The 27,621-nt window shown below is 45.4% G+C and overlaps 2 protein-coding genes, 1 long non-coding RNA gene and 3 other non-coding genes across 11 annotated transcripts in view; 5 read left to right on the top strand and 1 right to left on the bottom strand.

Annotated features, from left to right (window-relative positions):
• LOC141935708 (uncharacterized) overlaps positions 1-6,357 on the top strand; it is a 9,792-nt gene extending 3,435 nt beyond the window's left edge. For 2 of the 3 annotated variants that reach the window (XR_012626612.1, XR_012626611.1), the window contains exons 2-4: positions 2,609-2,808; positions 3,283-4,461; positions 6,082-6,357. This is a non-coding gene — a long non-coding RNA (uncharacterized LOC141935708). Of the gene's footprint in view, positions 1-2,608; positions 4,462-6,081 lie in introns of all 3 variants that reach the window. The other variant, XR_012626610.1, reaches the window with a different exon arrangement.
• Positions 3,881-3,952, top strand: TRNAD-GUC (transfer RNA aspartic acid (anticodon GUC)). Its single transcript has one exon. It is a non-coding gene; the product is annotated as a tRNA-Asp (tRNA).
• TRNAI-AAU (transfer RNA isoleucine (anticodon AAU)) lies at positions 4,213-4,286 on the top strand. The gene has a single exon. It is a non-coding gene; the product is annotated as a tRNA-Ile (tRNA).
• On the top strand, positions 4,445-4,516 carry TRNAD-GUC (transfer RNA aspartic acid (anticodon GUC)). Its single transcript has one exon. It is a non-coding gene; the product is annotated as a tRNA-Asp (tRNA).
• On the bottom strand, positions 4,957-14,126 carry CPOX (coproporphyrinogen oxidase). The gene is made up of 7 exons (XM_074852184.1): positions 13,703-14,126; positions 13,485-13,628; positions 12,709-12,819; positions 11,611-11,752; positions 9,214-9,432; positions 7,360-7,464; positions 4,957-5,510 (listed from the first exon to the last, which is right to left on the bottom strand). Exons 1-7 carry the CDS (start codon positions 14,124-14,126, stop codon positions 5,423-5,425), a joined length of 1,233 nt encoding a protein of 410 aa, XP_074708285.1. The 3' UTR covers positions 4,957-5,422.
• A 115-nt stretch (positions 14,127-14,241) lies between these two features.
• ST3GAL6 (ST3 beta-galactoside alpha-2,3-sialyltransferase 6) overlaps positions 14,242-27,621 on the top strand; it is a 79,808-nt gene continuing 66,428 nt past the window's right edge. For 2 of the 4 annotated variants that reach the window (XM_074852096.1, XM_074852084.1), the window contains exons 1-2: positions 14,242-14,441; positions 17,950-18,041. The gene's annotated coding sequence lies outside the window, so the exon portion shown is untranslated. Of the gene's footprint in view, positions 14,442-17,949; positions 18,042-19,248; positions 19,327-20,123; positions 20,378-23,054; positions 23,170-27,621 lie in introns of all 4 variants that reach the window. The other 2 variants (XM_074852091.1, XM_074852076.1) reach the window with 2 other exon arrangements.

The following is a 27,621-nucleotide window of genomic DNA, read 5'->3' as shown; positions in this document are numbered from 1 at the left end:
TCCTCATCTATCCCTGCAACTGAAGGGATGGAGGAGAACACTATTTGTGCCCCCGACCCCTTAATCAGTTTCCCCAAGGCCCTCAAATCTCTCTTCATTGATTTTGGACTTCTCTTGGTAATATCATTGCTACCCACCTGAAAAACCAAGAGAGGGTAGTAGTCCTTGGGTCTCACTAGAGCGGGGAGTTTTACTGTGAGATCCTTTACCCGGGCCCCGGGAAGGCTTGATGTCCCAGATGTCCCTCTTCATCCACTGCCTTTTCCTGCTAAGCCCAATGGTCCGGTCCATGGTTCAGTGAACGGCCCCTTTGCCTTGCCACCCAAAGGACAGCAGCCACTCCCTTCTGCTTGTTTGGATCTTGCTTGCTCCGAGTCTCCTTGGCGCTACCCGGACAAGAAGCAGGGAGGTAGATTGTGACATCGGAAAGCTGCTGTCATGGCCACCGTCACGGTGACCATCAGGAAGTGTTGTGCCCTATGAAAAAGATGATCGTGCAGCCGTCCCACAGCTCACCCAGCTTGTCGGTTGTGCTAAGGAGACTCGGTGGCTGCCCATCCTGACCTACAGACGCGGGTCTATCAGCAGTCTGAGATGATGGGTTGTAGCACAGCAGTTCACGACTCGTGAGTCCTCCCCCCGCCCTGGGGGGGCTGGCTGGCAGCTGCCTGGCCCAGCAGACACCACACCCCACCGTGAGTCTGCCTGTGGCGGTGCTGGGGTTTGTCCTGGCCCTAGGACTAAACCTTGAGCCTCGTCTATGGTTGAAACAATCTTCCACCATTTCTTTCTCAGGAAAGCAGCGATGTAGTCAGCATTCTTTCAGGCTACCTTATTCTAACCAGCAGCTTTCAGAGCCCTCTAAAGCAACTGCTGCAAGCTCATATAAAGGAGCTGGCTCATAAAAGTGGAGGAGGCAAAACTGTTGTTAACACTCCTCTCAGCCTTGAAAATCTATAGCTTCTTCCTTCACACATCATCTAATTATAATATACAGTCTGTGGCCTGCAAACAGTTCTGCTTATTGAAACCTGTGTAAAAAGTACAAATTTCTTTCTGATATGATTCTGTGCAGTCCACAATCCTGCAAAGTCTTGTGATATTGTCAAGATAAACACTAGCATTCTACAGCATATTTCTGATGGATTGTGTATTCAAATTAATTATTTGACTTCCTGTAAGAAGCAATAGCAAACTTTGGTGAATAGCCAGCAGTGATACCAATAACTAGCACGATGGATCACAACTTAGAGCAGTAGCTACAAAATTTCTAATTTCTTTTCTACATTTTATTACTGCAAAGGAAATGAAAAATCAGTCATAGTTGACAAAAAACAACCTATAAATCTATACATTTGTCTGAAAGGACAGGCTCCCTGTAAATAATCATAATTAGAAAAACCCTTTTATGTAGAATGGGGGAGAGAGTTGGAGGGGCGAGGGTAAGGAGACTCATAGGCTGAGGTAAAAACAATTTAATAATTGAAATAAAATACAATTAAAATAATAACGATAATAATAATAGTAATAATAGAAAATACAAATGAGTGATGCACAACATGATTGCTCACCACCTGACTGATGCCCAGCCCATTCCCAGCTAGCAATCCCAGAGAAGAGAGAACCCTGAAACTGCAATCCCCGAAGCCAGAGTGAGCTTCCCAATCAACTCTCATCTATATCCTGAGCATGACATTGTATGATATGGAATATTCCATTGGCCAGTTCGGGTCTGTTGTTTTGGCTGTGCTCCCCCCCAGGTTCTTGTGTACCTGCGCACTGGCAGGACATGGGAAGTTGAAAAGTCCTTGATTTCTTAGCGACAACTAAAACCACCAGTGCATTATCAACATTCTTCTCATATCAAATCCCACACAATCCAAAACACAGCACTATTCTAGCTACTAAGAAGGAAAAAAAAAATAGCTCTATCCCGGCCAAAACTAGGACATGTGCCGATAAGTGAGGATGAAGATGAGCACAGATGGAACAAAAGACTGCATAGACAGATCAAACTCAGCAAAAAGGAAAGCTTTTAGATTACATCTGCGGTATTGAAGGGAGACGTGGCTCAGGGATTTCGGAAACTACTCTTGTCTTTGAACGGCTTCCCGTTCCTCTACAGAACGTAATTGTGGAGAAGAAAATGTTTGATGCTAACATACAATTTTTGCTCTCTCCTACCCTTCCTTCACTTCCCTGTTTCTGCAGCTGATACTACTGGCACAATGTGCTTTCACTTATTTTTACTGTTGCATTTTGCAGTCAAGAACCAACCAGAATATGCACAAAAATTCAGTGTGATGAATCCAAGTGTTCAAACTTACTTGGCTGTCAGCATCAGGACAAAAGGATGCAAAAGTGTAGAACTGTGCTGTTCTGTGCTTTGAATTTAATTAATTCATTATTCTGAAGTTAGTTTACAGTGAGAGGAGGTCTACTCACAACAGCAGAAACATAAAGTAGACCTTACAGCCTCTCTCTCCTCTGAGTAGTGTTTTTTGTTGTGATGTGTCTTGATCTCAAAATCCTGACAAAATCCTTTAAAACTGTGTTTGCAAGAGAGCATGCGACTGGAGTTTAAAAATCTATATTTTGCTTATGACAGGTACTCTCCATCTGGCACCTGGAGTGGTTCTATTGCTTCAGTACTATTTCCCAGAATCTTTTGATCGGTTTCCTGAGGACTGTGGTCTCTTTGATGGATGAAAACCTACAGTCTTGGAGTCCCCTGGCGTTAGTGACCAAGCCCTGCTGCGGAGGGGCCACAAAAGGAAAACGCCACCTACTGAATTTGGAGCACATCAGGTTTGCTTTTCTTAGGCTTGTGGCTTTTTGCAGATTCTTCCAGGTCCGTGGCTAACTAAATAATTATTTTATGTGGACTGCCCACAATTTATTTTTGTTTAAGCATCTCACCAATAAGTTATGCTTTTTCGACTTAGAAGTCGTCACTGTGTGAGTTTCTGTTTCGTCCTTCTTCACGCACGTCTGGGTCTTTCTGCTCTTTTTTGCATCAGATGTCTCCTGTCCTGTGCCTTTCTAACTCCCGATTTTCTGACGCCAGATCCCTGGCTGTCTCCTCACACCACGCATTTTTCAGTCTTCTAGTGGCAGCTTTGCAACCTTTTTTGCAGAGTGTGGGACTGTCTGTGTTGAATGTTGCCTGGTTTTGAGGAACCTCTTGCATTATCATGACACATTTGTATACTTTCTCTGTGCAGCTGTTACCTGTTTTTTTGCTTCCTAATATGTTCTTTTTATTAATGTATTTTATGATAGGTGGTGTTGGTGGCAAACGAAATGGCAGAGGAGAACTGAGGAACTCAGCACTCACACTGACAGTTTGTGAAGCAAGGGGCTCGGAGTTGGATGATGTTCTCCTCCTTTACAACCTTTTCACAGGCTCACAGGTAGTTAATTCCTATGTATTTTCTGCATGTTTTTACGCAACGCCTTGGTTTTACAAGCCATCTGACTGGCTTTCCAGCTGGGGAAGGGTTCACTCTTTCCTCTCAGGACAGGTGGTTTCACCGCGGTAGAAAACAGGGCTCATCCCAGGTTTCGGGAATGGCCCAGTCCGCCCTCCCTGCTGCGTTTTCCTTGGCTGTTGCGGTTTCAGGGAGAGCCTCCGGGCTCGGCCGCCCGCCCGTGCACACCCACGCGGGCCCTGGCTACCCCCGGCTGACGGCGTGGCCCTCCGTCCTGCTCCTGCTCCCCGGCCGGGTCCGCGCGGCTGGTTTGGCGGGGGGACACCCCGCCACCCTGGGGTGCTGGGGCCCGAAGAAGGGCCGCGCGTCGCCGCTCCACTCGCGGAGAGCTTGTGGTGGCCCTGGGGTGGCTCTTGGGACTCGGCGGGGGGGTACTCCCTGCACCCCGCTCCTCGTTAGTATAGTGGTGAGTATCCCCGCCTGTCACGCGGGAGACCGGGGTTCGATTCCCCGACGGGGAGGAGGCGTCGCTTTTTGCCCCCGGGGAGCCGCCCGGGCTGACCGGGGCGTGGGGACGCTGAGCAAAACGATGACAATTTTGAAAGTCTCCGTTTTAGCAGCTCTCGCCGCCCCGGTTAATTCCCGCGCTGCTCTGTCGGAGCTCCCCGAAACGAGGGGCGCGGCGCCCGCGGGAGGCAGCTCCCGGCAGAGGCTTAACCCGCGGCGTGTCCCCCCGTGAGAACGCGTGAGCTGCGTGCAGGCGGGGGGTGGTTATCACAGTGGCCGGTTAGCTCAGTTGGTTAGAGCGTGGTGCTAATAACGCCAAGGTCGCGGGTTCGATCCCCGTACGGGCCAGTCATTTTCCTTCTTGGGCGGCGAGGCGATAACTGGCTTTTACTGAATGGGGTTTTAAAATTTAATTATTTAATTTCATTTAATTGTAGGAAGTGTAAACCTGCCAGCGGTGACGTCGTCCCTTGTCACGGCGAGAAGCAGACCCTTCCTTACCTCACTCCTCGTTAGTATAGTGGTGAGTATCCCCGCCTGTCACGCGGGAGACCGGGGTTCGATTCCCCGACGGGGAGGTGGCACTGCCTTTTCCTCAGGCTAGGGGGGAACGGGACCCCTCCTCCCTTGCTTTTCCCCACGAGGTCCGCGATGAAGTTCATGTCAGTGGAAGAAAGAACAATCCACGGTGCTGCCTACGGGTGGGAGCAGCGTGAAGTGCTCTTTAGAGGCCCTCATGGCAACATCTGACAGCTTCTGGAGCTGGCCCAAGACAGGTCGCTATCCTGTCTTGATGACAGCTGAGATGCATGGCGTGAAAAGATTTTTTTTCTCTTCAAAATGGGCACCCAGTCTCCTGCTGCTCTCATCAGGTGAGACTGGGAACCCCAATCCAGAATCAATAAAGTCATGCTCCTGCAGCACATCTTAAAACCTTCCCCTCCGCCGTAAGTCAATGTGGATGGCGTCAAAATAAACAATAAAGCACCGCGTTTTTCACAACTTCCTGAAAGCAGTGTTTAAGTTGAGGTTTTTTTAATCACTTTTTTTTAATCATACCAAATATTCCCTTTATTCTTTAAAAAAAGTATTTCTAAAACATCCCAACGTTTTCTAAGAGTAAACAGTGCTGTTTAGGCACAGATGATGCTTTCACTCCACTCCACTTTACAGTAGTTGGCCATTTTGCAGTCAAACACATCAGCTGAGGAAGTTCTTAAGCATGCACAGTAGTCCTGTGAGGGCATTGCCAGTCCTTCACAAGGCAACATCAACAGGGGGTGATAACATTAGCCCATCAATCTTAAAGAATGACTTCACATATTTGCAAGTTATAACAACTCTACAGCATTATTAAGGCACCAGGTAAGAGTATAAATAGCTACACTAAAACGCCACGCAGTTTGAAGGAGCTGGTGTGCAGGCGTTTGTGTTCTTTCACGTAATGGCTCAGTGTAAGCAATCCATCTTGTTCACCATCCCTGTCAGTGCACCCAGTCTTTGGGATTGCGCAGAACCTCCAGGATTTCTGCTTCTTTCGAGCTCTCCGGAGGGGTGTGCATGTACTCCCACCTGCAGGCAGAGGGGAAACTCACTCAGACTGCCCAGCTGGCTGCCGCCTCTCCTGCACCAGGCTGTGTTTGGACTTGAGTTGCTTTTTCTGAGGACACAAAGCTACATACACAGTTGATACTCTTGGATCAGGTGACAGATATGGCTAAAAACCATTAAGTTCAGTAAAAACAAATAGTAACATCAGAATAGTCAGGCGAAACGTTAGCTTGATCTTTTTCCCAAATTCTGGAAAGGCTGGAAGAATGAAGGAAAAAGCAATGCCCCCTACCCCACCATGTATGCAGGTTTATTTGCAAAGATCTTTTAGCGGTCTCTTGTGACACACTAGTATGACGAGGAAGACGAGCAAAACAGGAACCCAGACAATTCTGACAGTGAGGACATGAGACCTAGTTTTTCCAGAAACTGGACTGGAAACCCTACAAGTTGAATCTTGGTTTTAAAAACAAAGGTGACGAGAGACCACTTTTTATGGAAAAGGCCTTTAAAAGAGGCATGACAGTGGAAGAGAAGTGTCAGCAGTCACAAAGGGATGGATACAACCTTTTTCCATCTTTTTTTTCCCCAGGAAGGACCCATTCATGTTGTGAAGTGAGCTATTTACATTGACGGAAACAAGCAAAACCAGATCATCCCAGCAGTGAAATCAAAAGATAGGACCGTGCTACACCACCAGGTCAGGGACACAACTTGTGTTGGCAGCAGGATGAAGCTATATGGCGAGAACAGGACTGCCTCCGTGGGTCTGGGGTAGCAGGCAAAGGTCAGTTTTCCTAGCGGAGGTAGGTCACTAATGAAGTTTATGAAATTTGTGATAGGGCCTGTGCTACTCAGCGTATCTAAAAGCAACCTAAAAAGGGGAGTAAACTGTAAATGACAGAGTTTGCTGATACTGCAAGATTAAGCAAGATAGGTTAAAACCTAAAAAGGCCGTTGAAAAGTTAGTATAGAGCCAAGCAACTGAGCAATAAAACGGTAGGTAAAATTCCCTGCTGATTGATCTGGAGTGATGCTGCACACAGAAAAAACGTTACGTACACACTGAAAGGCTGGGTGAGCTTTTATTGCCCAGAAAAGATCTTGGCATCATAACGATTCTATGAAAAAGCCAGGTCAATGCTTAGCAGCAGTCAAAACCAACAAACAGCATATTAGGATTATGAAAGGAATAATGAACTAAAACATCATTATGCCACTGTCTGAGTCAGCAGCAACGTGCATCTTGGATACACATAGCTTATGTTGTCTGTTCCTTATCCCCAGTTCAGAAAGGGCATAGAAAACTTGAGCCTAGAGAAAGTGGCAAATGGGATCAAAGGTATGGAACAGCTACTGTACAAAGACTAAAAAGAGCAGGACTTGTCTGCCTGTAAAGCAGACAATGAAAAAACCAGAAGCCTGTAAAATAAGCATTGTTATGGAGAAAATGAACAGGAAGCAAATCTGGTTACTCACTGAAAAGCTGAATGAACTCATCAGGTGCAAGGAGAAAACAGGCACTTTTCATACAGCACACAATTAAACTGTGGAACTCCTTGCCACAGGCTTGCCAGGAGTGCCAGAAGCTCACATGGTTTCAAAGAGCTACTAAACAAAAACCCATGGAGCAAGGAGGGGAAATCTATCAAGAGGTACTAAGCACAAAAAATACCACTGTTTTGTCAGAAAGTATCTAGGCCACACAGTACTGGCAACTGGGTGGGTGTAGCATCTGCATATATTTGGACAGTTCTTGTATCAGACATGAACTAACCACTGTTAAGAGACTGGACACCAGGATTTAATCCTATAAAGTATTTTGATAAGAACGGTGCCTACCTGCAATTCCACGTAACTACACCCTTACCTTGCAGTCAGTGGCAGAGATATAAGAATGCTTTCAATTCTTGATCCTGGTGTCAGGAGGCCAAACTTTGTACCTCTGTCATAAACCAAGTTGAACTCTACGTACCTATGGGGAGTGAAGAGATGCAACAGGAAAACAAGTTTATTATCAGAAGCTGGTTGTGCCTTCTTCAACCAGCAGATACCAAACAAAACCAACCTGTCTTTCTGCTGTGTTGGGTGTCAGAATGAACCCTGGTTTGGGGCCAACTGTTCTCTAGCATCCTCTGCATAGGAATGCAGGTGTGACCTCGCCACTTCACAAAGCACAGGAAGTAATGGCCTTAGGTAACAGACGAGAGCAGACAAACTATTCAAAGGAGAGCATTCTATACAGTACTATGCTAGCTTATTTCTCCCAGGCCTCAACCCTGCTTGCAAGCTCGAGACCAGGTTTAGCTTGGTTATGCTAAACTCTTTTGTGTGGTGGTGTCAGACATTAAAAGGAGCCTTAAAGGAACTAGAAATGACCACAGGAAAAATTCCACTGTGCAGTCCTCCATGCTGAAGGCCACATAAGCAGCAAGGTCAGAACAAGATTTTCTGTTTCTTGAGGACATCTGGAATGCAGCAGAAGTCAGACAGCTTCAGAGTGCTGGCTGGGACTTGTAAGGGCTGGAATAGATGGGTTTCTGCCCCCCGCATAGGAACAGAGCAGTGACAATTCAGCAGGGGTTATCTTAATAACCAGTACTGAGGTGTTAGTACTTAACAGAGGTACAGGAAGGGAGGAGCTCCTATCTTGTTTGCAGAAATGGAGAGCTTTATCTAGCCCAATAACCTACAAACAGATCCAGGGACATGAGCAGGCCTCGTGAGCTGGTCCTGGCTGCAGCTCAAAGAAGCTATTCACCCTTACAGCCTTAGCAGGTTTGCTAAATCCCATCCGCAGACCGGATCATGACAGCCCAACGCTCCCAGGAACAGTCCCACCAAATTAAGCATATATGCTTATCTGAGTAACTGCTGCAGGCCAGTGATCTCACCTTCAATGCTTACGTGCTCTCTGCACCACTCTCACAGATTTCTCTGCAGAAGAGGCAGAAACAACTCCCTAGTTCTGCACAAAGCACACGTATTCTCATTTCTCCACATGCTTACACAATCACAGGACGTAGAGAGAGGAGTACAACTGTATCTACCAATGCAGCATTAACAGTCATTCACATTAATAAGCATCCTCCAAAATCTTTTAAGTTACAGTGATTTTGGATCATGCCAGAAAAAACCCTCTGTATCTTTATTCCTTTACAAAGAGTTCAGTGTGTCCTCATTTCGATGCCCAGATCAGATGGAATAAGTATGCACATAAGAAGCTGAAAGTACTCTTGGGTACAGCTCCTTAATGACTTTCTGGGGTTTAGCTTCATTAGTGAGTAGGACGCATGACTGCCTCACCCTCTGCTCTCATGTCACAGTGCTATAGCCCGTATCACTGGGCTGCAGGAGAAGGCAGGGTTCAGGACACCAAGCACACCCCCCCCCACCTCTTTGCCTGTTACAAAGCAGCAGCTTCTCTTGGTTTTTGAAGGAGCTGGAGAGAAACTGTGGCATTTTGTATGGGTTGCTTGTGCTGCCACATGGGAGAGTGGGAGACAAAGATGAGGGTGTGCTAGTACCTTCTTTGCACCCTCCTTGGCAACCTAGTGTTCTGTGCACAAAAATGCTGAGATTCTCTGGTGAGCTTTGGAGCACTGACGCAAACTTAGCCCACACCACAACAGGACATAAACCTGCCACCATGCAGAACTAGCTCATTTTTTTCTCACCAGTGTAAACCACCGCCTGTGTATTCTTTTGCTCCTTCAGTACTCACCGTCCTCTCCGAAGCTGCTGCCATAGCTTTTCCTCTGGTGTGAAGGAGTCATGGCGGTGCCTTTTCACAATGGGAATGTAACAAGGCACAACAGCTTTGGCACAACTCTTCACAAACTGGAATACTTCCTCCTTGGAGGGAGAGTTCACATCATCAAAGAATATGCCTCCAATCCCTCTTCGTTCACCACGGTGCTCGATATAGAAGTAGTCATCGCACCTAGAAGCGGCAGCAGATGATTATTAATATGGTCCACAATATTCAGAGAAATATGGTACAGCACGGAAATATGGTGAGGCGCTTACAGAAAAAGCTCTGATTAAACAGTCTCTGCAAAGCTACATATCGCCAGTCACCGAACATGTAACACTCAAACACCACGGCAGATGCTTCCATGTGGAGTGATCCAGTCCGTATCCTCTACCTACACGGAGGAGGGACACCTGATTTCAAAGCTTCATCCTAAGAGGTCTTTCCAGATTTCATTCCCAGAATTATATGTAAATCCCAAAATAAACCTGGATGAGAATCTCTTTATTCTTTTTGCCATTCTAGTAAAAGAATTGATTTTCTGTACCAAAGCTAAAAGAATATAAAAACCCAAGACCAGATAAGAAAGCCAATCTCACTTAAGGAAAAGTCAAAAGTGAGGCAGCCTTCCTTGGAAAAAGGCTTTTCCATAGTTAAACCTGGAAGATGGAGTCATTCTAGCAGTGGCTTTTCACGGCTCATGGTTGAGTTTATGAAGGAGTCAGTGCAGCTTATCCTACAATAGGGAGACAGTTTATCTCTTGTATTTACTGGGAGTATGTAGGTGTGCAATTACTATAAATTAGCTGATTCATTGTATCCACACCCTGCTTTGCTTATAGTTGCTTGCTTGGGCAGCCATACCCTGCAAGTCTTCGCCTGGGGGAGAAATGGAAGGGCAGGAGGAAGCAGAAACTATAAATAGCAAGGAAACCTTTCCTTCCCTTAGTCCTAGTTTTCCATACATGTATCCATCCACAGTCGCTGTTCTCAAGCGATATAAATGGCCATAGCAGGAGAGACGTGGAGATGTAACAGATAACCTAAGCTACTTTTTTATTCGCTGGGATGATCAGCTATTTTATTTTATGGCAGCAGGAAGAGTTAGGAAAAAAGGCTGAGTCAGAAATGCAAAAGAGAACAAGCCTGACAAAAGTCTTAAACCTAGATCAGGAAGGCAGCATGGCAAACGTAAGAAGAGCTTTTATGGCTGAGAAAGGTGGGAAAAGGGGCAACGCTAATTAGTAAAGCTCAGAGGAGATTCACACCGCTCTGTCAGCGAGAACCGCAGGCCCATACACAGCTGCTGCCTACAGCAAACACTCATGCTGGGACTGAGAAAACTGCGTTTGCCCGGGCAATATAATCAGTCCTCCCCTGAGCTGCCCTCAGACTAAGAACAGGCTTCCTTCTCTCCAACCCCTGCAGCATTGCCAGCCTACTTATGCTGCAAACAACCTGACCATTAAAGCAGACACTGAACTACCATGCAAAAACTCCTCAGAGAACAAGACTGTAGTCTTAAGGGTGTAAGATGTGCTTCTCTACTAAGTGTTTCACAGCACAGCTACAACACCCACTTTATCTCCTGTCCTCAGACAAGACCTGGTAGCTTACAAAAGGGTAACCCCACCTTCCTGGATACCACAGCTTGTAGCAGATAGGATTATCAGACACAGCAGCAAGCCCTCACTGAGCAGTGAAGGATCCCATCACCTCTATCTCTCAGCTCAAGACATTCAAAGTTTGCTTCTTTAGAGAATATGCTGTTGAACGCTCAGTGAATGTGTCACTGGAAAAAAAGTACAGCTCCCTCAAAACTAGGAAGCTTCGACATTAAGGACAAGTTCTTTTACCTACCTGGCAAAAAAAAAAAAAAAGGTAGTGAAAGTCAGACTGAAAGCAGAAAAACTGGAGTGGGATTTTCAGAACTGCAGCACTGGCCCAAGAGCTCACATTAAGGTCATGCACATTTACCACGAGTTCGCTGTAAGCAGAATTAGTGCAAGTCCCCGGGGCAAAAGTCTCGTCCTAGTTTAACACCAGAGGCTAAAAGGAATTCTTAAGTTGCCTAGCGAAGTCTGTAGCTGACAAAACCTTGTAGAGTCAGCATGGGTTTTATTTGGGCTATAGACTTATGATCCTAGTTGTCAGCCCTCTGATTTGAAAAACTCAGGCCTCTGTAAATAAGAGATTGGTTTAGACTACGTTTTGTTTCAGTGCACATTTGCTGATTTTCATTAGGATAGGCTGATGCTTTTCCAAAGGCAGCAGAACCTCCTGTTCCCAGAGCCCACTTAACTGGCAATATCCAGTGTCGCCTTCTGCTCCCACAAAAGGAGCCCAGGCATAGCCCTCCCCACATACCATTTCTTGTACTTGGGATAGAGCTTCAGATCATGCTTGTCACAGGCTTCTTTCAGAGTCTTGTGAAAATGAACAGCATCCTCTTCATTCAAGTAAGTTGGAGTGAGGTCAGTCCCACCACCGAACCACCACTGTTTAGTTCCTATAGGAGAGAGGCAAGAGCCACATTATTCTTTCAAACTTCCAAACAGAAATGTATTGCGAGTGGTTCCCTAAGAACTAACAACTACTTTTACAATACAAAACAAAATCATTACTCAGTGGTGTTCCTAAACATCAATCATGAAGAATTTGAGCTCGAGGTAGTGCAATGACCAGTGACTTCAGGAAAACATGAAACAAATTTCAAAGCAATGGAAACTATTTGTTCAGTATTTTGGACTGCTGACCTTGACTACAGGATTTCAATTTCACAAGATGGGCTGGCAACTCCTATTCAAGAATCCAGAAACATTTTACTGCATGCCAAAGAAAGGGAACATCGTTATTAAATCCAGGGAAGGAACTGACTAGAAATGATCCATAATGCTCTGGCAAAATAACTGAGAGAAAACTCTTTGAGCCTCTGACAGCACACACACTGTCAGAAGGTACAGACAGGCTCTCAGTGTTTGACCACCTAGCCTGGAGTCCCGCTTCTGAGAGTGGCAAATTGCAGAAACTCGGGGCAAAAAAGGCACAATGCAGACAGAGACCGATGTTTCCGACAGTGTGTCCCCCCACCCTCTGAGACAAAGGTACGTCCTGACCAGAACGCTTATCGGTCCTTCACAGACCTTTCTTCTACTAAAGTCTAGAACTGCTTCTTTGAATATGTTTTACATATATTTATAACCTCCTACATTTTAACTTAAATCTGAACCCCCTGGTGTACTCTGCAAAAAGTACAACTGCAAACCTCTTTACCATCACGCTGATTTTACACACGCACCAACAAAGGCCCAGAGACTGAGAGACCCAGCGCTACGCGACAGATTCTCAGCACAGCGGGGAATAAACCCGGACGGGTTCTGAACCTCCTACCCTAGCCACGCGTTCACGCTTCCTTCGTGCGGAGTCATAAATTTCATATGTACTTCACTGGATTAAAATTCTTACCGTCTGCTTCTTCAATTTCAAAGTATCTGTAGTTGAAGTGCATGGTGGGAACATGAGGGTTCTTTGGATGGATAACGGAGCTCACACCCATGGCGCAAAAAGGCAGTTTCCCTAGATAAAAAGATGCACAGAAAAAAAAAATAAGAAGTTAATTTATTTTCATTTAAGGAACATTGCTGGTTTTCCTTAGGTTCCAAGCTTCTGTTCCACTACGAGAAAACTCCTCATGTTGGGTCACCATAATTATTAATCAGCATGCAGTTGACTTCTCATCCACACATTCTGTGCCCCTAACTAAATGCTTTCTTCGGTATTTGTCCTAAAATGCAGCAATATGTTACAGCACCCATTAGATGAAGACCACTTAAAACATAAGGTGCTGCTAAGGGTTTTCACCACCCCCAGCCCTCCCAGCTACCCTTTGCTACACAAACGTGGGTTGAATCCTCTTTAGCCTCCGGGACTTTCTGGTTCTCTCCCTCCAGCTCTGTGGGACCTGACTCCCGGGCCGTTCTGCTGTTGAGCTATGGCAGCAGCGTTAAGGAACAACCTGTGCCTACAGTACATTGCTTAAAGGAGGAAGAGCGTGGGAGAAACACTCCAATACCCAGCTTTTACGAAGCCACCATGATACAGATGAGACCCTTGGGTGTTGATCAGTGCAACCTTCCTCGCGTTCTGCTCAAAGGCCGGATGGCTTTCAGAGCACCCGACGGGCACGCTCGGGTGAACGCATCCCGGCCCGGGGTCCCGCTCCTCCCCGCCGGCCCCCTTACCGTCCTTGGCCTTCAGAGACTTCCCCCGGCTTCGCATCTGCCGCGCCGCCTCCTCGGACAGGAGCCCGAACACGACGGACACGTTCACACCCGCCTTCTCGAAGACCTCGCCGTCCTGCAGCACGCAGCTGACACCACCGCCGCCTGCCAACGCCAAGGGTCACTGACCGAGCTGACCGAGCCCGGGGTGACCCCCGCGGCCCCCGCCCGCCCCGTACCTTCCTTCCTCTCCCAGGTGTCGACGGCGAAGGCGGCGCCGGGGTCCAGCGCGGCCAGGGCCCGGCACACCTCCGCCTGCGTCTCCATCAGCAGCAGCTCCATACGGCTCCGCACCTCCCGTCGCCGCCGCCGCAGCTCCCGCAGCCCGCTCACCGGCGGCGCCATGAACCGCTGCCGCAGCTGCTCCTCCTCCTCCTCCTCCTCCTCCTCGGACGCCGCCATCGCGGCCTGCTGCCACCGCCACAGCCCCAACGCCAGCCCGCCCAGCGCCCCCGCCGCCGCCAGCGCGGCCCGCCGACCCCCCCGCCCGGCCGCCAGCCCCGGCGGCGCGGAGCCCAGCGCCCGCCGACCCGCCGCCACGGCGACATGAAGGGCGGGCGGGCTGCGGGCGGCCCCGCGGAGCAGCTGCGCGGCCACCGCCATCACACCGGCACCGGCGCCACACTGCCACCGGGGCGGGCCGGGGCGGGCAGGGGGACGGGCCGCGCCGCGCCGTCTATAAATATCTGCTCCTAGAGGCGGGTCCGGGTCTGTAGAGGAGAGTCTGTACCGGCGGGGCCGTGCGGGGAGGTATAACCGCCCCGTAACCCCCCTCCCGGCCACCCTCGGAGCTGGGTGCTGCCCGCTCCGGGTGTGGGTGCTGCGGCCGGGAGAGGGGTTTGCGGATTTCTGCCTACGAGTGTCCAATAACCGGGTTTCCTCAATGCTTGAGCCTGCAGGGTCGTTCTGTGAGTAAAGGTTTGTACAGGGCCAGGCATGGCTGGAGTAGGAGTAAAGATGTATTTTCTTGAGCTATCCCAGCAGCCCAGTGGAGTTGCTCACCTGTGTATGGCGTTGTGGGCTTTATACTCGCAGCAATGATTTTTTTTTAGAACCCGGCTAGTTTGTGGGACCACCAGTTTAGCGCAATGGAAATATGCCCTGGGGATTTGAGAGGGCACATGCTTACGCCTTCTTTGTTCCTTTTAAAGTTGAAGCCCATTTTCTTTCCTAATAAGAATTCAGAGTACTAAAGAGAAGGGTTATGTAGAGCCAGATGTTGAAAGGTACTGCATAGCACCAACTTACAGTTCAGAGTTCGATTTTCTAGGTGCTAATGTTGGCACCAGATCCATTAAAATTATTTTCTGTTTTCTCAGCTGCCTTGACATTGGCTGTATCAGCGGGGACAGTACAACAAACCAAGTAGCACAATGACAAAAGACTTTATTGAGCAAATAAAACAATTTTCCTAAGCAAACATGTGACAGTGCAGCCACTGATGTTGTGCTGAACCTAGTTAGATTTGAAAGAAAGATTTGAAAGAGTTTTCTTTCAAATCAAACAACTGATTTACCAATGTTATTTTTAAAAATAAGCATACTATTATTTTCTAATAAGTAATGACACTTATTAAATCTGTCATTGGTTGAGGATCCATATGAGGGTTAGGCTGAGAAAAATAACAGCTACCTGAAAAGCCCAGCCCTGCAAGGTTTGTACTCTGCTGTGGGACTGTTCCCTGGAAACTGAGCTTCTGGTATTTCGGGACTGGTTTGCACCTGTAGTACCCAAGAGGAGATGAGTTTCAAGGGTGGCTCTGTGGAAGACAAGGAGGTTTGTCCCTAATATGGATCAGGGCTTTGCTATCTCTCTATTTTCACTGCAGGGTAATTTGGGTGGAGGTCTGTATAAAGCGATAACGTTCATTCGAAGGCATAGTCCGTTTCCTCTTTTCTGTTCTGATTCTGCCCTTTGGCAGCAGAGGGTGCTGTGAAGCTGCTGAAGCTCTGCAAGTGAGACGGGAAGGAGACCTCTGAGCTGGGCTCTCTTCTGCCCTCAGCTGGAGGACAGGATCTCTGATGAGCCAGGAGCCTGAGCCCCTGGAGACTGGAGCGAGGGAAGGAGCGAGTCATTATTTGCAGCAGAGAAGGGCACCGCCATCTTAGGGGCTGTGCTAAGTCTGCTTAATTTGGCTGCACCAAGCTGCTCTTTCCACAGTTCTTTATCCAGGGCTGGCTGTGATAGCTCAGTTTCTTCTTGAATTGCAGCCACCGGATTTACCTGAACATTTGCATCATAACCACTGTGTATTGTGCACTTCCATGCTGCTTACCGTAGTAAAGCTCTTCTGAGTGGCCTTCATAGACACTACTATAATGGAAAAAATAAATAAATGCTGAGGGCAAAAGATATGTAAAATGTGTTCATGCAGATGAGCATTTAATGATTTTTTTCTGTATTAGGTTGCATGCAGATTTTGATAACACCTGGTAATTCAGCTGGACAGGGCCTCTGAGGACTCTAGTCCAAGCTCAGGGGTTCACCATTCCCAGGCTGGATGAGGCTGTGCAGGGCCTTCCTCATCCAGCTGCACTGGGAGAACCTCCTCCCCCTCCGTAACTGGGCTCCTGCCCCAGCACTCCACCACCCCCACCGGGAACAATATTTTCTGGTATCTAGCGAGAATTTCCTTTGCTGCAACCACATTGTCAGCTCAGCGTCTTCGTCTTGCCGCTGAATCTTAAAAGCATGACTGCTTTACAGTCTAGGATTTCCCCCGGCTGGACCCTGGAGCTGGTTAGGCTGGTCTCTGGTGGAGGTGAGGAGGGGTGACAGTGTAAAAAGCTCCTGCTGTTTCTGTGCTGAATCCTCTCACGTTAACTCCTTGTGACGGTCTCCTCTCTAACAGCAGTTTCAGGTTGAAATTTCAGCCAAATGCTATAGACTTTCCCTTTGCAGCAGTGGGGAAGGTGCAAGTAGCAGATAGGGCATCAAAAATGGCACCTTGCACGGGAGAGGTTTTTTGCAGCCCTGTTTATATGTGTACAACCAAATTGTGCTGGCTGGTAAAAATAGCATTGTAGAGAGTAAGCTCATGCTTCCTTTTCAGTATTTGAACTAGTGTGCTTCACCACATTCTATCAGCTTACCTCTTTATGGTACTGAGAATAGGAGCACGTACTGATGTGTGTGGGTGCTCAACAACTCAACAGTGATTAGAAGCAAGAAAATGACAGCTTACATTTTCGTCTGCATCTTCAGTGCATAGTGCTGGTATGAAGGGTGAGGGCTTCCAGCTTGTGTGTGTGCTGTTGAATTTCTGGCCTCTTCTGTTTCTCTGGAAATACAAAAGAGGAGGAAAAAGGCACTCAGAGCTTAGATCAAAGCCAAAAGGAAAACCTGGAATTGGTTCTTGCATTTGCTTAAACAAGAATTGAATTGGAGGAAGTGTACTTTACCCTTTTTTTAGCAGGCTACGTGAAATTCCAAGGTCCTGACTTCCCTTGAAATCTCGGTGTCAATTTTTAAAGTCTGACTGAAAATGTACATGGTAAGATGACTTTGAATATTGTATCACTTAGCGGGTCATCCACTGTCATACCCCTATGTGTTGTGGTAGTGAGGGTCTTGTGGTGGGTTTTGTTTTCAATGAGAGTGAAGCCATTTAGCTTTGCTTTGTAGCCAAAGCCTCTACTGATGCAAATGAGCATGATTCTAGAGAAGGTTGTAGGACTACAGAGATTTCAAGAAGATTTGAAGAACTGGACTCTTATCTACAGTTTTATGTAAGGTGACCCCAATGAAGAAAAGAATATTGCTAATTTTCTTTCTTTTTTTTTTTTTTTTGTTGTTGTTGTTGTTTACCTGTACTTTGAAACGAGCTCTGAAGCTTTTCTGCTCCTTGTACTTAGGTGCTGTCTACCTTGGTTTTCTATTTGATGAAAATTTATGCACAAAGAGGATATTAACAAAAGAATGAGAGACACTGCATGTTCTATGGTAGTGACGCATGATCAGGTCTGATTCAGACCGAGACAGGCACAATGCTTTCGCTGAGGCTGTTTGATACTTTTGAGCACTGAATTAATCCAGTTGCTTAGAGAAAATTGGAAGAAAAAGATTTGTTGAGAAGAGAAAAATTCCCCATCAAGTTGGCATTTCTGTTACTTCTTAAAAGAGCCAGTCTCATCCAGTTTATCACATAAAGCTTTGATTGTGACTTCAAAGTGATGCTGAGGGCTTGCAAAGTTGGACAAGTACTCTTGTTGGCTCAAAGGTTTCACATGACTGTTAAGTTGAATTAAGTTAGTATTTCAGTATGTGTTAGAGAGAGAAGCAAAGGCTTTGGGGACTGAGCTGAAACAGTAGGTGGTGTGAAGGTTTTTAGAGAAAGATGAAAACCTTTCCTTCTATATCTGTCATCTCGAACTTGTCTGGATGACAGGTTCATAGAAATCCCCCTTTTTTTCTTTTTTTAATGCAGGATTGATTCTACTGGGTGCATGAAGGAGGGAGAGGGTAACTACAGAACGGGAAGCTGCTGTGCTGAAATTGCCTCAGGCTACCTCCTGGAAGGTAAGAGAAGTTGTGAAATGTCTTAGGAATGCCTTTCTTCCTCTAATGCTCGATCACCTTTCCGAAGTTAATTACAGAAAAGAGGAAAAAGTGAAATATAGCATTGCCCAAAGAGAGTGAGTCCCCTGGAGAGGTTTGCACTAACAATCAGTCCCCAAAATGCGATGCGTGCAACCTCCTCTGGCAATGTGCTAGTACTCCAGGTCAGGTACTACACCCTGCCCTCAGATGAGAGGTCTGTCCATTGTTTTCCCGCTTCCTCTGCGCCCTTCCTTCAGCTCTGCCTTCTGATTTGCTGTTACATAACACCATCTTCATAAAACATCAGGAATTTTCCAAAACCGCAGCTATTGCATATGTGGCTTCATCAGGGCTAAAAGGCCAAAGCACCACCTCGGTCCCAGGCTTCAAAGGAAAGGGAAAGAACATGCAGAAATGATCTGTTGAAGTGGATTCCCTATTTCTTTTCTTGCACAGAGACTCAGGTCAAACACACTACTCCCCTGCCCTAGTGTCATAATAACTTTTTTTTTTTCTTGCAGCCACTGTAGTTGTTTATACAGGCTAAATGTAATGTTTGCTGTTATGAAAGTCCATCCAGAAGCCAAAATACACACCCTTCTGTATTCCCTGGGATAATCAGTACATTGTTTATGGTTAAGCTAAAGGACCCACTGAGTTAACTTGCAAGTTGTAAGAGACTTGTCTCTGCAACTATTTCAGAGTAACAGACATACACTGTGATAGCGTGGTTGAAACTGCTCTGCTGTCTGGGCAGCTCTACAGAGCTCCAGAGATTTATAGTCTTTGAAATGCTCCTGTATCACTACAGAACTGAACTTTGAGCTTGTACTTCTAAAATCACGAGCTTATGATCCCTTAAGTTCAGTAATGCCCCTCAGGAAGCCTCAATTCTAAGGGTGTCAGAAAGCACTACACATTTTATCAATGTGTAAAGTAAGATCTTTCCCACTCTTGCAAAAGAGAAATGCTAAAATTTTTTGCTGTGGCTGTGGTAACTGCAGCAACTTGGGTTAAAAGAGCTGCCGTGCTGTCTTAGTATCTTGTGTGTCCATAACCTTTCCTGGTGTAAGGCGTGGTGGCAGGATGAAAGCTATGTCATTGGGTTCTAATTCATCTTTAATCAACTGGACTAAATCATATTCACACCAGTAACTTTGTAATTGTTCACATTTGTTTTGTACAGCTTGCTGTGGTTTTCAGGATTTTTAAATCAGAGAATCCCACAATCTGCATGTGCTGATCAGACTTCTGTAAGGCACACGTAAGTGAACACCATATAGCATTCAGCGGGTTTTTTTTAATAGTTACAGTTATTAAAATAGAAATCTTAGGAAAGAAGTAACTGTATCAGTGCTACCACCCAAGACAGCATTAGCAGGAAGACTAGTGGCAGGGGGGGTTGCGATGCATATGTGGAGAATCAACAGAGTTCTTCAGGACAGGAAAGCAATTTCTGTGGAAGAAGGTGCTATGCTCACCCTCGCTGATAAGGAAGATGATCCGTGTAAGAATCATGGACAGTCCACAAGGGGGGTGTTGTGGTCATTTAGAAGCTGACAGTTCAGGGCTGGTGATGGTCCCTGGCTGGGCATTTTTAACCTGGCGCTGGGGGGCTGGTTTACCATCTGGCGGAACCGTAGGCTTCATGCACCATCTTAATCTTAATCACTGTGCTGCAGGGTTAAGGTCAGACCGGAGTTTTATGAAAAAGCAGATAAACTGGTTTTTCTGCATTCCTCCAGAAAACTAATGATAAGGCCTGCTTATTACATTAATTACTGTCAAGTAAGAGATATTCTTTCCTCATGCTGTTAGTTCATAGAAGTTATAACTACAGGTTTTGCAATGAACATTATTCAATGACCAAATCTAACTGTCAGACCTGATTTTCTCCATTGGTTTTAACTCTAATATAGTCGTTCTTCTCCCACAGGGCAGGTATGAAATGCAGAACAGGGTAGGGCAGAATGAGGTCTGTTACCTCAGCATAGAACCTGATTGGATTGTAATGTTATTCATCAATATTTTTTCTGTTTTCAAAAAACTTTCAATTCTCAGGATCCAAAGGCACTTTTTGGTGCAACCAGCCCTCCACATGCGTGACCCTGAATGTCAGGGCTGTGCCTTTAAAGTAACATATGTACAAATGATCAGACTGGTTCAGACCAAGCATCTGCTGCCTGCTCCCGTGTCCAGCAATGGCTTCAAACTCACCTCTAATGGAGCTCAGCACGTGAAAGGGTGCTTTCTGGGAAGCAGCTTTTCCAAGCTGAGGAAAGCCCTGCTGACCTCACAGCTACCCAGGCCAGCAGGTAAGGAAGCACACGTGCTCCGTGGGGGCAGTGGGGTGGCTGCAGTAGCTCCACGGTGACTGCCACTGAAGGCTCTGCTGGGCAGTGGCCTCCCCCTGCTCAGGCCATGAGGACTGTTAGTCACTGGGGCTCTTCCAGGAGAAGGAGCTGCTGTCACTGAGGAGGTTGGTCAGTGTGTGGAGAAACAAGCCTCGTCCAGGCTCTTCACAGCCTAGAAATCCCTCAGCCTGTGATTGTCTGTGCCAACCATATGGGTGGTCATGAGGCTGCCAAGAGAAAGCTGAAGAGACACAGCTGCAAGAAGAGATGGTGGGAGAGCGGGTGGGAGATCCTCTGGGAGCAGAATTGTGAGTAACTCAGCAAGAGGATCTGGTTTTTGTACAAGTGCCTCTACTGCACAATAAGCATGGTTAGGAGTGGGCCAGTGGGAGTTGCCACATCCCCCAGGGGAGGAGTGGAGCTGAGGGGACAGGTTCAGCCCTTCTAATGTGCACGTGAACAGATTAGTAGTGTTGTACCAAATACAACCTGACCTGGTTAACGAAAAGCAAGCCAAATCCAAAAGCAGACGCTGGGGAAGCAGAAGAATGAGACATGATACTTCTGCTGGATACTCTCGCAGACTATGTGTGTTTTCACTTTAGGGATTTCCTAATCCTGGTGTGGTTTATCTAGTTAGTGACTATCAGTAGGTCTCGCTTCTAAACACTCTTTCAGTTTCCCTTGAGAAATTTCTGCAGCTAGAAAATCCTTCAGCAAGGAACATTGTGGTCTGTAGGGCTTGTCTAGAACCCACCTTCTCTTAGCTTCATTGATAGCTGCTTCTTGAATATCTGAAGAGACGGTGAAGAGTTGTTCCTATCCATGCCATCAGGCCTCCTGAAGGTGTCTCTTCACCAGGGTGGAGAATCCTATAGCCCACTAGCTCCTTGTGTGGTGACCACTGTTGCCACATGCAAAACATGTGTCAGGAACACATTGCTCACCCACGAAATGCACGTGTTTCTCAAGTGAAACACTGCAGATCTTCATCGACAGGTTAGTGGATTTCTAAATTAACCCAACTGTCTTGAGCAACTTTTTCTTCTCTTAGAACTCTGAGAAACAAAGAACAATGCTCTGTTACTGCCTGTTCTTGTGTCTGTTTTGAAAAAGAGCACCTTAAAAGGCCAGCCAATAAATATCTTGGCAGCACTCTGATTTTAGTCTTGCCTAAGAATAATCACCATCTGTTGAATCACAACTTTCACTTCCTATGTTGCCTGAGTGTTTAATCTTTCATCTCGCATTACTCTAGCTTTGTGGATGGGGCAATGACACCAAAGCAGAAATAATCACACCAGCGATGAGGCTGGGGACCACAAAGGCAAGGCTATGAGCAGGGACTCTGGGGACTGGGCTGGAGTGGAGAAGTGGAGCAGCCCCCGTACAGATGAGATACTCCAGGGGAGAGCAGACAGCAAGGGCAGAGAGCAGAAGCTTCTGGGGGCAGTTTGTGACTGGAAACTACTGATGTTTTTTAAAATTTAATTTTCCCAAGTAGGCTGAACTACTCCAGGGGTGCCCGGTCAGGTATGGTGTGGCTTGCAAGGACTGAAATGGGTTTGAGGAGCAGGCCAGTGTATTGAAAGCCACAGAACCAATTTCTTACTGATACTAGTGTCTGCCAAGTACTTGCTCCGTACAACTCCTTACCAGAGATATCAAAAATGCTGATAAGGTGTAGGACGTTGTAGGGCAGCTGCACCACCTCAGCATCAGACTTCCTTTTTTGTCTATTTATGTAACTCGGCCTTCTTGCCAGAGCATGCCTTGTCATGAGTTCTGTGGGATTTCATTGTCTTTTCAGCTTTTAAACAAAACAGTGTCCCAAACAATGCTGTATCTCGGCACTGCATTACCTTCCCCTTCTGGGTACTTCTTCAGTTTGTTTCTTTTTTGGTGTAATAAAACCCAGAGCCCTGTCCCAATGCCTTCCTTCCCCTGTTCTTCAAAGCCTCCTTGAAAGTCCCTGGCTAGTTTATCACATGCTCATCACTGGTTTTCCCCAAGGGCCCTGTTTCTTGTGAAAACACAAGTCCCTAGGGTTGTTGCCCTGAGTCTGCTTTTCACAAGAGAGCTGTTTTCTACTCTTGCTTGTGGAAAACTCCTGCAACTTCTCCTCTCCTACAAGTCTGAAACTTTTCCTCTCTTCCAGACTTACTTATTCTCCATTAATGTGAGACACTGACCAGTCACAGCAGCACTGTGCCTGCTTCCTGGAGAAGCAGAATTTCTCCCTATACATTTTTTTAACGAGAGGCCTTGGAGAAGTTCTCTTGTTTTCACCTATCAATGGAGGAAGTAAGAGGATGGCTTTTATTTTTAAAACAAGGGGCCATGTGAAAACCATGGGACATAGGGCCCTACCTTCCTTTGATGGTTCTTAGGATAGGCTGTCTCTTAGGTTATAAAGTTGAGTTGCACAGTATCAAAATGCATTTAAAACCTGGACTTTAATCCATTGGTGTTTTTACAATCTCTATCTTAAACAGATAAGGGGCTACATCTGTTAACTGGGGAAGTGGAGGATACAGGCGTGGTGCACTAACTGAATAGTTGTTCCGTTGCCTCACCCTGGTATCAGTGTGACCCTTTTCTGTCATTGTGATCCATTTCTTTCTCATTTTATATTCAGTTATAAGAAGTAAAGGAAGGAGTATTGGACACACAATATTATCCCATCCTAGAACTGTGCATCAAGTCCTATAAGCTTGTGGAGCATTATTTGAACCAACCAATGTAACAGAAAAGTGAGTAATTTTTAATATTGCTCTAGCATTTCTCTAGATAATAAAAAAAAGCATATTTCAGTGTTAATACTATCTGTTAGTCTGTGGAATTGTGGAAGATACTGCTCTAAAAACATATTGACTCATTCCTGTTACCTTGTCAGGGCAGTCTCGTCACAGGATTACAGCAATATGATACACTGGATGACTCTGGGGGCTTTATGAAAGCATGAGCATTTTAGAAAACATACAGCTTTTTTCAGGAATAATCATACAATATAGGAAATAAGCAAGGTTCTTAAGTTCTTATAATTATTAAACTGACTGACTTCTTGCTTAATTTGAAGTCAATGTTTTGAATGTACTATCTGTAGCTCAGTTATTTCAATTGCACTTTTGTAAAAGACAAATTACTTAAACTGTTGAACAGTTTTATATGTTTTTAACATGTTTTAAGTTTTGCTGTATGTTTCTTATATAATTTTTTGACAAGTTCTCCATAAACTCAGATAACAAGTTACAGCTTGCATTCAAGCAGTTCGATACATTTGACTGACTTTTTCAGCGCTGAGGTCTTTAGATCTTGAAAAATGTCTCAGCTAGCATGTTTTGTAGCCTTTCCTGGAAGTACTAGGAGGTGAACTCTAACAGCTGTCATTCATTAGCTTGTGCAGTTTCTTTGTTTAAAGTACAAAACCATGGGCTTATTCTGCAAGAGAGGCCTACTAGATCTCTGAAGGCGTTGGTTGTTACTTAGTAAGATCGGAAACTGTTGTGATTCAACATATTTTTTTCCTGAAAGTTTTTCCTGTAATTTCTGGGTATGGTGATGGCAGAAGATAAAACTTATGTTCTTTGTTTTGCTCTATATCTCCTTCTGTATTTCTGAATCCAGTCCCTGCCCCACCAGAGAGTTGTGGGACAGAGAGCAGTGATAGTGGTTCGACTGCTGATGACCTTGTATTCATCATATGGTCCACAGGTGGTCAGGGAGGGGATTATTCTATCACAGGACAAGAAGTCAGAGTGCCTGTTGAAATTACCAGGCAGCAGGCTTAAATCATATTTTTACATAGCACAGTAGAAATAAACTATGAGACTGATGGGCACAGGGTGTTACAGAGACCAGAAGTATAAATGGGCTCAAAAAAGGAACTGAAGAAGATCACAGAAAGGCTTTTAAATGCACAGATGCAAAACCAGCCTCTGGCTCTGGCTGTCCCTGAACAGCAAATTACTAGATCTCACTCGGGTATATTAGAGGAAGAGTCAATCTTGCCCTGTTTTTTGTACTCTTTCCCAAAGTACCCATTATTAGCCACTGTCAGAGGAAGGAGCCTGGCTTTTCATAGATTTAATCTGATTTACTGTGGCTGTTTGTACATTACTGACCCCTTAGATCTGTGAAACAGTATCAGGATTCATGGTCAAGTACACATTATCTAGTGTGCTGAAAAAAAAGTAAGTCATGTCCTCAGCCACACCACAACCTGTTCTCACTTTGTTAATATGCGAGGTTAATGACCATAAACACACCCACTTGGCCTAAGCACATTCCCTAGACTAAGAGCAGGAGAGCATTAGATCCTGGGATGGTTTGAGAGGAAAAAGTAAACCAACATCAAGTTACTCTTAATTCTGCTGTGGTCTTATTTGGTTAGCTCACAAATACTCAGGAACAGCAAGAAAAAAGCAGGCTTCCCGTGTAATCCAATGCCAAGAATGTAATCCACAGTTTGTCCTTAATCCCATGAGGATCATTTCAAATATTTCCAGTGCTTTTGGCAGGAATATTAAATTACAAAATCTAGGATACTGCCAGAAACAGAAAAAAGGAGGTTCACAGTAAAAGCAGTGCCCCTGCTCTATGCTTCTGCAGGAGCAAAATAGCATGTCAATATGGACAATTACTTTGAATAAAACAATTTAAAAGGGCAACTTCTCATAAGTGTCTTAAAGCAATCCATTCCAATTAGTTCCCAGTACTAAAATATGTACCGTTCAGTGCCTGATGACAATTCAAGGGAGTAAGTGAAGGTGACTATCTTGTCAGTATACTGGACTTTTGTTTTATGGAGCTAAAGGTGTTTATCTATCTGCCTCATTTCCAACTCAGGATGGGACCCGAGTTCCAGAGCCTGACTTCTGTTTTGTCTGTGTGTTGGAAGGAACTTGCAGAACACAGTGGGGTTGCTTCAGATTCGCTCTGACACAACCAAGGCCAGAGTTCAAAAATTGCTGTTTTTGTTTAATTTACCATAAGAAGGTACTTACACCTTTGTAAAATAAATCCTGGATTATACAAAGAGTGCCAAGGAGAGAGAGTTGGAGAACTGTAAGGTCTTGTTGTATGTAAAGCCTCCTTTGAAAACTACATGCTTTATTTGTCAAGGTGAAAGTCCCATTTGTCTTTAGAGAGTGAATCTTTAGCCATTTCTGATGAAACTGTTATACTAGGGTACTTGCATGGCTATAAACTCTCCGCTGGAGAAAAGGAGGAATTATAAACTGTTTACTTAGTTAGCTGATAATTGGAAATTTTTCATCTTACATCAGACACGTTGACTTTGACACATTTTCCTCCTTTCTCTCTTTTCCTCCTCTCTGTCCCACATGGCTGCTTTTCCAGGCTCTGCAGAGGAGTGTCTGACATTCTCATCCCTCCCAGGCAATACTCCAGTTGCTTCTACAAGAGATAGAAACACCAGTGATTTATTTAGTAATATCTCTGAATTTTGTCACTCTATTTGTATTCTCTTCCTCATGCTTTATTGAAGAACTGTCCTTAAGGTCAGCTAGAGATTTAATTTAGAAATTGCAGCTGTAGCTCATCCAAAATACCCATCCTACAGAATACCAAGGTACATAGATGTGCCGGTATTGGCTATTGTTTTAAAATAAGAGGAGTCTGAGCTTCAGCCTGTGGGTTTTTTCAGTGCCTACCCCATTCAGGTCCACTGATGCTATGATGATGCAAACAAAAAATAATGTAGTTACACAGAGCTGGTAACAGTATTTTATTGCCACACTGTTTAGCACCAGTACTGCCCCAGAGTCTTCATGGACAGTGCAGTACTTTGCTGGTGCTTCCCACTCCACAAGTGTCCTAACTCAGGCACAAACATCACAGAATCAGTCTCTTATTTTCTGTCAAGAATGGGGTGGCTGAAAAACACTTTTCTCCTTCGTGTCAGACCGTTGTGCTTTTCTGCGGTGGCAGGAAAGGGTGGAGAGGAGGAAGTGTTGACCTCAGAGCTGCTTTCATGCTTGTCTTTCTTGCCTTTTCTTGGTCTGGAGGATATTTATGTCTTTCAGCTGGGACTCACCTGCGGCTGCACGTCTTACCTTGCAAAGCTGATTGACCTTTTTGGGTGCTTAAAAGACCTATATATGCCGTTGTATTTGCACCAGATATGTTAGAAGCCACATCCTGTATCCCATACGTAATTGCAGCCACAAACAGAACATAGCACTTTCCACTTGTTACTCAAGTTTTGATAAATCTACACATGGGACAGCATCTAGCTTGTTATCTTGATTCTTTTTGCAGCTCTGTTCAGATGAAGGGGTGTGAAAGAACACTGAAACTAGAGGGAAGATGACAGACAGATCAAATACATGGAGGAGCAATGTATGCTCTGCCTCTCTCTTGTGAAAAAGGTAGATGTAGGTTCTGGAAAGCTTTGGAGGCACAAGGCTTGTTAAACCCACCGCACATTTTCCAGAGGAAGCCAGAAGCCAGGGAAATGTTGCTGGCAGCATTAAAGTTGCTTAAAAAAGTAACAGCACTACTTTCTAAACATAAGCTCATCTTCCTTTTAGTGATAAATCACTAGTTGCTTTAATCAAAGGAAACTGTAAGATACATTTTTTGTTAACCATATACCTAATGACATCTTTTTTTCCTCTGTTGAAGATCAACTTGACTTTTTGTTAGAACAATACCACAGGGTAACTAGTTAGAGTGTTAAGGAGAAGTGACAAAGCAGTAGCATTGGCAGGGAGAAGAAAATTGAGGCTTCCCACTTGTTAGTGTCAAAAATGTATGTGACTGAGTGACAGCCTAGTCAGCTAATGCCAGACAGCAGTTATTTTGCTTTGTGACCTCTGTTTTTGAAACCTTGCATGCTTGACTTGAAGTATATGAAAGCAAGTTAGGTACATTTGCTGAAAAATCATACTTTCAAGGACTGTAGCAAGGCATTTAGACCCTCATGTAAACTCCAATTCTTCAGTTGCCATGTTTGCTGAGCGCCTGTGAAGGTATCGACTGCAGAGGACAGCTGTTTCATATGCCTGTGCTGCAGACAGTGATATGTTGGCATTGTAATGTGAGCGATTAAAATGCGTAAAGAGTTGAGTACATGGGATATCTGAGGCTAAAGTAGACCCACTAAACAGACTGAATAATTAGCTTCACTGAAATCAGAAACAAAATACCCAGCATTTAAACAAGAAATGCTGGCCTCTTTT

This window comes from Strix uralensis, chromosome 2 (assembly GCF_047716275.1).
Source record: "Strix uralensis isolate ZFMK-TIS-50842 chromosome 2, bStrUra1, whole genome shotgun sequence".
Classification (NCBI taxonomy): Eukaryota; Metazoa; Chordata; class Aves; order Strigiformes; family Strigidae; genus Strix; species Strix uralensis.
Note: the sequence above shows the minus strand (reverse complement) of the source record. Positions and strands in the feature narration are given on the sequence as shown.